A 10,135-nucleotide genomic window follows, 5' to 3' on the forward strand; every position below is an offset into this window, starting at 1 on the left:
GAGAGAGAGAGAGAGAGAGAGAGAGAGAGAGAGAGAGAGAGAGAGAGAGAGAGAGAGATGTTGCCAGGTGGTGTTGCCAGGACTCAGGATCAGAGGCAGGCAGATCTCTGAGTTGAAAGCCAGCCTGGTCTACAGAGTGAGTTCTAGGATAATCAGAGTTATGCAGAGAAACTCTGTCTCAAAAAAAGAAAGGAAGAAAAAAGAAATAAACAAACAAAAGAAAGAAGTGCAAAGTCAGAATAAGTCTAAAAGAATAGAATCCTTTTATAGCAATATTTTTTTCTCTTCTGATGCTTTGAGTACCTAACATGTCATCTTGAGCAAATTGCTTAAGTACTTTAATGCTATGAGACACTAAAATGAAGAGGTTTGACCAGAAACAGATGGTCTCTTCAGCTTCTCTTCCAACTCGGCAACTCTACTAATTCTGGCATAATACATTTAAAACTCAGTCAAATCGTTGTGTTTGTGTGTGGTGTTTGTACATGCTCACATGTGTGTATGCACCTGTGCCTGTGGGTATATGCACGTGTGCAGAAGACTACAGGTCAGTACAAGTGTCTTTCTCATTCACGCTCCGCCTGATTTTTTGAGTCAGAATGTCTTACTAAACCTTCAGCGCATCAGTTTGGCTAGAATATATGGCTAATGGCCTCAGGGATTCAGCTGTCTTTCTTTCTCTGGGCCTGGGGATTACAGATACATACCACCATGACTGGATGAACGTAGGTGCTAGGGATCCATAGAAATGTCCCCATGCTTGTTCAGCAAGCACTTTACCAATTTCTTTCTCTCCAAACACTGGTTTGTTTGTAAAACAGAGTATCCAAAAGTAAATAGAATGTTTTTGAGAAAAAGTGCTTGAAATTATATAGAACTAATGTATTGTCCCAATTGAGAAAAGTTGATCATTCTTTCCATATTCATTATCATATCACATGTTGGCCACAAGATGTACGATAAGTAATAAGTAAATATTTCCATAGAAGAAGATAAAAGATAGGAATCAAGTAATATTTTTACTTATACAGAGACATTTGCACACACGCGTACATACACAGAGTGAATAATGAGACTGTCCTATACCAGAATGATCATTAATCAAGAAAAGTGTTTCTCATGCCAAAATAGCCCATATCCGCAACCTTTCACTTTGCCCTAAAACTAGTAAGAATTTCAAAAGTGAACAAGTGAAGTTTTTACAGAAGAAATATTTATGAAATTCTGTTTAACCTGTATTCAGATTTTACCCACATTATTGTGTATACATTTCACTCTGAGAATCACTTAATATGTTATTGACATAACTTCAGCAAATTTATATTTCATATTTTTATGCTTGACGGAAGAAATGTGTAAATGCTATATGAATTTCATGTTTATTAAATTTTGAGCGTTAGTTTGAGAGACAGGAACACTAACATTCTTAAGCAACAATGACTCACTTAGGGAGTACTTGGTATCAGCAGTTAGAACAGAGAGGGGTTTTTCCTCTGGTAGAGAGCAAAGAAAGTGCAAAAGGAAGAAGAGCCTTTTGACTTTTGAGTGGGAATAAAAGCAACTTGGACACTGAGTATATCTGACCTTTTCCTTACTCTTGGAATGCTAATTATGTTGGAAGTTGGAGTTCAAGGCCCAGCTTGGGAAAAAAAATGTTTCCTTCTCTTTGAGTTTAATTCTGTCTCTTTACTTAAAGCCCCACAGTGCCCACTTTATTTCTGCAGTTCTTCGTTATTTCTGCATCCATCCCATTTCTCTGTGTCTGCTGACGTGCTATTATATTACACAGGGGCACGCAGGATGTACGGAGATACATCACTAGTTTTATAAAGGAAGTCAAAGTGAAAAATGAATTCAATAGAGTGCAATTTGCTTTAAGAATGTGTGCTTTTCGGAGTAAAGTTTTATTAAGGATTTCAAACTAGGCATCAACGAAATCACATTTGAAATATCTGTATCTAGAGAAATAACGGCCACTTTATCATGTTGTGTAATTCTTAGAGTGCTGTCACAGAGGAGTTCTTCAAATATCTAGCCATAGATCCCAGTCCACCTAAAAGTCCTATATTTTAGCTAAACCTCATAGTTTGTGAAAATTTTCTGTTTTTCAAAGATCAGCACTTATCTTTTAAGAGTCTAGTAGCCACCAAGATCTTGTTTTCACTAATAAAGATTAATATGAAATGGGTAGACACCGTGTATCTCTTCAAACTCCTTTTTTTTTATTTCTATTCCGTGGGTAGGGATAAATAAAGTACATTTGGCTACTGAGAAGAGGTCATTTTTCTCTGGAATTTAAAATAGTTGGTTAAAACCAGTACGCATAAGGCTTTTTCTTATCTGGTGGTGCCTTGTAATTCTCAATTCCCATATGTAAATATGACTATATAACAGATATGCCCCGGCAGTAGTTTTTAGACCTCTGGTCCTGCTTTTCCCCAATTGCAAAATGGGGTGTTTAAACTGTGATCTCTAAGGTTTGTCTTAATGCTAACATCCTTTACTAACAACAAAACATACTTCCAAATACAGGGAACGGCAGTTACCAAATCCTTTTTTTTTTCTCCCAGGAGATAGCTTTTCAAACATAGAAATTGGCTAATTGTTTAGAAGTCTTTGATAGGCAGTCATTAAAATACAACCAGTAGTTTCTTTCAGCATATATATTACAAATGTCTCAGAAATATTTCACAGGATTAATATGCTAAGATTCAGTTTCCTTCAGTTCAGATTGCCTTTAAATCAACTCAAAGACCCACATATAGTCAGGAGTGGTGCTGTGCACCATGGCTCCCAGCACTCAGAAAGCAGAGGCAGGTGGGTCTCTGGAAGGTCACAGCTGCTCTGATCCACGTAAACAGTCAGAGACCAGCCAGGCTGGCTAGTAAGAAGCTGGTTTAAGAAAATGATCAAACACTTTAAAATTTCAACAAATCCCAAACCTCAGGACATGTCTTCTCACCCAGATGCTTGACAGTTTCCCCTGTCTTCTGGTGTCATGTCCTTTTGCTATTGTGCTGTTAACAGTCTTGCCTGGCTTCTCCTGGCTTCTCGCAGCCTTCAGAACTCATGCTACTAAATTCCTCTTAGATAGTTTAGAATTTAATTTCTTCTTTCACAGCTGTTTCCTAGGCCCTTATGAAACTCAAAAGCATTTGTTTGTTCACTGACATATGAACAGTCACTACTATTTAATCTAGAAATGGAGTTCTTTTTTTTTTTTTTGGTTTGGTTTGGTTTGGTTTTTCGAGACAGTTTCTCTGTATAATTAGCCCTAGCTGTCCTTGAACTCACTCTGTATACCAGGCTGGCCTCAAACTCAGAGACTGGCCTGCCTCTGCCTTCCGAGTGTGGGGATTAAAGGTGTGCACCACTACCACCTGGCCTAGAAATGGGGTTTTAGTACTTCCCCATATAGCCAAAGCAGCAGCCTGTGATCTCACCATGGGCAAAGGCCTGTAATAAATTCCCTGTTGGAATGTTCCACTACATTAGTTTGCTTCAAATACCAGATACATGCAAGACAATCATTGGATGTCCTCATGCCCTTTCTTCTTCCTATTACATGTAACCCATGCCTCATGCAACTTAAAGACAAAAAAATAAATATTCTAAGCAGTGTCTTCTCTACTGTTTACTGCTACTCTTTGTGCCTCTGACTGCTTACCTTTCAAAACATCCTGTCTGATAGCTTCTTTCACCTTCCACGGAACTCAGCTGTAACTTTCAAACATTGCAGAGAATCCTTGTGACCAGTACTCATTAGACTTCACGTTTTATATAATCTTCATTCTTCCAAATTGGACAAGTATAAAGATGAAAGAAAATCTTGCAAATCTACCCCTGAAAGACAATCTGGCTGTCATTTCAGATATTTCCATGCATAGTCAACTATGGGCTTACAAGTGTATGCCTAGCTACACACAAACATTTTACAAAAGAAAAAAAAGATTTTTAGCCCACTTTCTCATTTTCCATATGCATAAACATTTGTATATGCCATCATACTGAGTATCACATAGGAATTCATTGTATGACATTACCATTGTAGAAGAAAGAAATTTCTTAGCATTGAATATTTACAGTTTATAGCGTATCACAATCATGAGCAATGCTTTAATTAATATTTTCTGCCTATAGCTTTGTGGGCTTTTCCACTTGCTTTAATCATATTCCTCAAATTGAACATTTATTTACACATTTTAAAGACCTTTATGTCTTCATTAGAGTGTCTTTTGTAAAATCTGAAACAATTTAATTTCAGTAGTAAGTACAAACTTTGGTAGTTCAAAGCCAGAAAGAGAGTTATATTGGAAATGTCAGGCTAAGTTACTGAGCAGACAAGGGAAATGTTCTTTTACCTAGCTGCTCTGCCTTAAATTTCTCGGCAGCCCCAGAGACTTTAGTGTATTTCTGTTATAAGCAGCATTAATTTTTATGAATTAATTAGTGCTTGGTGATCAAATGTAAGTGATGCAGCATGGTTGCAGATTGACCTGAGGATAAAGCACTGTAACTTTCCCCTTTGTTTTCTGGATGATGATTTATTTCATTAATTTAGTTTCTCCTCCTCAAATGAAATGTGGGTTTTATAGCACAGATCAGTCATTTGGGTATTCCTCCATGGCTTCTAAGAATTAACATGTTCTAAATCCAGCTGATGGGAAAGCACTAAATTATTCATGTTTAGGGGAAGCTTTCTCTTCCATGTGAGTTTTTGGTCTCCGTACATTTTACACAAAGGGAACAGTGAGAAAAAAAAATGATTGGAACTTGGTGAAAAACAAATCCCAGGTGCAGAGGGATAAAGCAGGCTAGAAGGACAAGCGAGGCATGTGGAAAGCCGAGCAGAAAGGACCGGATACCAGACTAAAGGAGTCAAAGGGAAAGATTGCCCAGGGTGGAAGACATGGAAAAGTCGGAGTGTGGGGAAAGACCTTTCCATTTCTCAAAACAGAAAGAATTCCAGTATGAGTCACATGAAAACTAAAGGGGTTTTATTAGTCACTGGGTCTAAGACTTTTTCTACTAGAAACATTAAAAAATCATTGGCTGAAACAGGATAGGAAAACATTTGATTCCAGCATGCAGGCCATGCCAAAAGTCTCAGAATTCTGCATATGGAAAGAAACATATGGCAGAACGTGGCCTTGCCTGAAAATTGTCATTGGAATACTCCCACCTTGTTTATGACTTGTAAAATCAGGTAGCTAGATGGTTATTGACAGCTGTGCTATATAGCTCAAAGGAGGTGTGTATTGGGGCAATATTTAACCAATGAAATGGAATTAACAGACTCATCAATTATACTTCTAGATATTCTGTTATAGTATGCTCCCGTTCTCTTTTAGGTCCCATTTGGAAGCCAGTTCTGACCAGTGGAAGCGTCTGCATCTTTCTCTTCAGGAACTTCGTGTGTGGCTACAGCTGAAAGACGATGAATTGAGCCGGCAGGCACCTATTGCTGGTGATTTTGCAGCAGTTCAGAAGCAGAATGATGTACACAGGGTAGGATGCTTTAGAGACTAATAATTTGTGCATAGCAAGCATTAACTGACTATTTTTAAACTGTTTATTAATTAAAAATTAAATGGGAGAGAAGTATTTTAGTCACTTCATCTGATGATTAATTATAAATAGCTCATGCCCATTATATTTTAAATGTCAAATATATCTGCATTAGTAATATCCCTTTTGTCTATTTTTAAATTCTTCCTATCATGGAAAATATTGAATATTTATAAAAGTAGACAGAACATTACAATAAACATTCATGTGCTTTTCAAGATATCAACAATCCTCAATTCATGGACAGTCTTATTTCTTCTATGCCTCTATTCATTCCCTTGTCATTTCAAACAAATCTCAGGCATATTCCATTTATTCCTAAATATTTTAGGAAGTATCTCAAAAAAGAGAAGGATATGTCTTTTTTATTAAATAGAGTGCTATTATAACACTATAAAATAGCAGTAATTACATCACATCAAATATCCATAAATATTCCATTTTCTTACATATATCACATTTTTATGCTTTCTGTTTTATTTTAATAATCAAAATGAGATCCATATATTGCATATATTTAATTTTTTGTTATAATAGTTACATAATTTCCCCCTTACATTTTCTCCCTCCACACCTTCGTATGTACCCTTTTTCTCTCTTAAGTTTCTGGTCTCTTGTAGCATTACTTGTTACTGCATGCTTTCATAAATATTTTTCCTACATATAATCTGCTCAGTCTGTATAGTGTTAGTTGTATATGCGTTCAGCGCTGACCGTATGGCACTGGATAACCAATTGGTGTGTTTCTCTCTGGAGAAGACTATTTCTCACATTCTTAGCATTCCTTAGCTTCCGGCAGTTCTTTTTCAGGGGCTAAATCCTTGTGAGCTTTCTCCTGTCCTGTTTGGTTTTTCTATTGTTCTTCTTTAGCACAGGTCATGGTAAGGAGACTGTACGGATATCACTTCTAACACTACTATCTAATACAGTCTCACTGCAAACTCCCTGATCCTCTTCCTTTTAAACTCTACCTCATCTTCTTCTGTGTTTACTGAGCCTTAGGTATAGGAACTGTTTTGTAGGAGCCCCAACTTCTGTTGTAGTTTTCTGTTGTTGACTCAGTCTGTTGCTAAGAGAAATTCTTTTGATTCGAGGTGAGAACTACACTTTGTCTGTGGTTCTAAAGATAAATATTTAGAGTGTTGATAGTGATTATGGTGTTTTACTAAAGTGATGGTTGTAGTTTCTCTTCTACAATCCATGACTTCAATAGCCCTGGGTAGTTGGGCTAAGCTTCCCATACCAAGTACAGGTCCCTCCTGTTGAGGATGTCTTAACTCCAATTGGAAAGCGTTTAGTTACTGCCAAAGAAGACATGCCATACCTACACCCTTAAGGTTATGGAGCCATGCTGGTTGATGTGGTGGTTGTTGTAGTTCATAGATGTTATGGTCCGATAGGAGTGTTGATTGTCTCCTTTTTGGATGATTGCTTGTCTAGTCCAGAGGAAAGAAATGTTCAGGACAATTCTAGGTCAAGGGCCTCTGGGCCCTGTTTCTGAAGTGCATGGCATCATCAACAGTAGGGACTTATCTTCCAAATCCTGGGGGAGTGGCAACCAAAGGCAAAACCAATAGCTTCTATGTTTTGAGAATCTCTTAGACAACCCTGACTATGCTGGCTAGTTTTCCATCAACTCGACACTAGCTAGACTAACTGGAGAATAGGGAGCCTCAGTTGAGAAAGTGCAACTGTAAGTTTGAACTGTAGGGTAAGCCTGTAGAACAGTTTCTTATTTAGCGATTAATGTGGGAAGGCCTGGTCCATAATGGGTGGGACCACCTTGTGAAGGTGGATTTGGGTTCTATAAGAAAGCAAGCTGAACATGCCATGGGAAGCAAGCCTATAAGCATCACCCCCTCATTGCCCATCAGCTCCTGCCTCCAGGTTTTAGCCCTTCTTGAGTTCATGTCCTGACTTCCTTCAGTGACTATGGTATGGAAGTATAAGCCAAATAAAACATTTCCTCCCCTACTTGCTTCTGATCTTGGTGTTTTAGCACAATAGTAACCCTAACTAGAACCCTAAGAACAAGTCAAAAGAAGGCATCTCTTGTGTGATCCTGGGGATTTTGATAGGCAGTCTGTCTCTGGTGGAGAATATCATCAGCCCTAATTTATTTATTTGCTTCCTCTCCTCATTATTTTTATACAATTCATATGCTATTGACAAGGTAACTATGTCTCTAATATTCAGAATAATTTTCTTTCCATAGCATCCTTCACCAGTGGCCAGTTGTTTATCTAGTTTTTGTTCTGTGTTGTTTTATACTTCTGTCTTCTCAAGCAGGTTCTGAGTGGGGAAGGCAGAAATTTTGCTTCCTTCATATTTTAAAACCATATAGCCTAATGGAGTATCTGATGCTGATAAGTGTTATTTTTTTAAATGGGAGTAAAAGGTACATGAACAGAAATAAACAGCCAGTAAAAATAAATTACCACCAAATGACAAAACCTTGATAAGATGGTACCACTTTTATATATCCAGTCTTTAAAAGAAAAAATCTCTCTGAAGACAGCCAAAGGTAGCATCTTCAAGAAAGTTCAGTGACTGATGTTATTCCAGAGAAAGGGACATAAAAGTTTACAAATGAAAGAAAGCATGAAGTCCAAGAGGTCTTTGAAAGACAGAGCTAAGAAAGTTGACTGCTTCTTTGGCTATTTTTTTTTATGTGAGACACATTCCCAAGTTTTTGTAGCAAGTTGAAATGATGAAATGAAACACTGCTACATTTTTAAATCTTAATTTGGAGCAATCATATGTATGCATTACATATACATGCATGTTATATATAAAGCATTCATTGAGAAGAATGAACATTTACACAATCCATTTTGATCATATTCTCTCCCCTTTCCTAAACTGTCAGATTTTCTTTACCTCCCTAACAACTCAAATTCATGTTTCTCTCTATCTTAAAAAAATATACAAAACCCCACAATAACCAAAACAAACTTTAAAAGAGACAAAAATACCAAAACAAAACAAAAGTGCACAAGGAAAAAAACAAAAAGGGTCTATTTTGTGCTGCACATAAACTCTGTGACATAGGGCCTGGCCTGGATTTTTTTTGATAAACCCAGTGTCACTCCATTGAAGAAAACTGACTTCTTTTTCCAAGCAGCTATCAGTTGCAAGTAACTTCTTGGATAAGGGTGGGATTTTTGTCTACTTTCCTTTCCAGTGTGGGATTTTGTCTGGTTTGAGCCTGTGCAGGTCTTAGATATGCTGTCACAGACTCCACAAATTCATATGTGTCCCAGTCCTGTTTCTAGAAGATTCTACATCCTTGGAGCCATCCACTGCCTCTGGCTCTTATGGGCTTTCATCCTTCCCTTATGTAGAGAATCAAAAGCATTTTAAATAGAATTCATTGTATGAGATAGTAAATTGAGACTGAATTGCTGTAAAATATATAATTTTATTATAGGCCCAAAAGCCAATGAAAATGAATCAATGGAAACATGCAGTAGTAATGGCAATTTTATTCAGCAGTGAAAAGACAGGAATTGATCAAAAATTGTCATGATCTCTTTTCCCAGCATTTTGTTGTCGCTATTGCTTTCCTTCCCCTGACGACTTTATCTGGTATTTTACTAATCGAGCTATTACTGCTCAAATGTTTGTACACAAATTCTCCATCTCCATTCACAAATTTCAAGAAAGTCATGTGTGGTGGGAAGAGGGGATGCTGGCGTTAGAGGCATGCTTGAGTTATTATCACTCAGATGCATGCCTCTGGGTTGTAGCCCACTGATCTCTCCTCATTTGTTAGGAGTTCCTCTATTCTTCCATGGTTGCCTTCCCCACTTCAGCTATTACTCAGATCCAGTCAGCAACCACGTGAATAGCTGAGTGTCCTTCTGTAAAGCGTGTGGCACTGCTTTGACACATATTTTTATTTGTGACTTGGCCCAATGCACGGTTGAGCTTCTCTTGGTAGCTTGATGACGGTGGCTATCACAAAGCATTGTCTTTGCTCGGGAAGTCTGTGCCTCCCAGGTGTTGATGAAAGCACAGTTTTATACCCTGTTTTACTCCACAGCAGCTCTTTCAGGGCTGGACTACAAAGGTTTCCTCGGCAGAGGCACACTTGCTGCCTGGATGAAAAGAATGAAGAAGAGCCATTAAACCAGAATTTTCTGTCAGAACATCAGAACTCAGAAAGAGAAAAAGGAAATGTGTTCAGTATAAAACTCCATCTAAATGTACTTAGCAATGGGTTCTGATTTCTCCTTTTATTAGACATTTGTTTCCCTCCCATGTTCCCAGGATCACATTTCTCTGGTTCTTTATTAGTTTAGTGATTCAATTGCTGTTTATATGACTGCTGGGGTGGCTGTCAAGATGGATCACTTGTAATCATAAATTTATTCCCTGTGTATTTTCAGGGTCACTTTTAAAAGTCATCTCTTTACTATATGTGGTAAACTATAAATGTCCTTGATGACATCTTTTGATGGGAACCTGTCTTTTCCTTTTCATTTCCTTCCTTCCTTCCTTCCTTCCTTCCTTCCTTCCTTCCTTCCTTCCTTCCTTCCTTCCTTCCTTCCTTCCTTTTTTCCTT

At 37.7% G+C, this 10,135-nt stretch overlaps 1 protein-coding gene across 1 annotated transcript in view; it reads left to right on the top strand.

Annotated features, from left to right (window-relative positions):
* Dmd (dystrophin) overlaps window positions 1–10,135 on the top strand; it is a 1,456,297-nt gene that overhangs the window by 1,061,719 nt on the left and 384,443 nt on the right. Inside the window, exon 44 of the mRNA XM_026777353.1 lies at window positions 5,352–5,508. Coding sequence (XP_026633154.1) covers window positions 5,352–5,508 — 157 coding nt within the window. The remainder of the gene's footprint in view (window positions 1–5,351; window positions 5,509–10,135) is intronic.

Source organism: Microtus ochrogaster, unplaced genomic scaffold, assembly GCF_000317375.1.
Source record: "Microtus ochrogaster isolate Prairie Vole_2 unplaced genomic scaffold, MicOch1.0 UNK58, whole genome shotgun sequence".
Taxonomy (NCBI): domain Eukaryota; kingdom Metazoa; phylum Chordata; class Mammalia; order Rodentia; family Cricetidae; genus Microtus; species Microtus ochrogaster.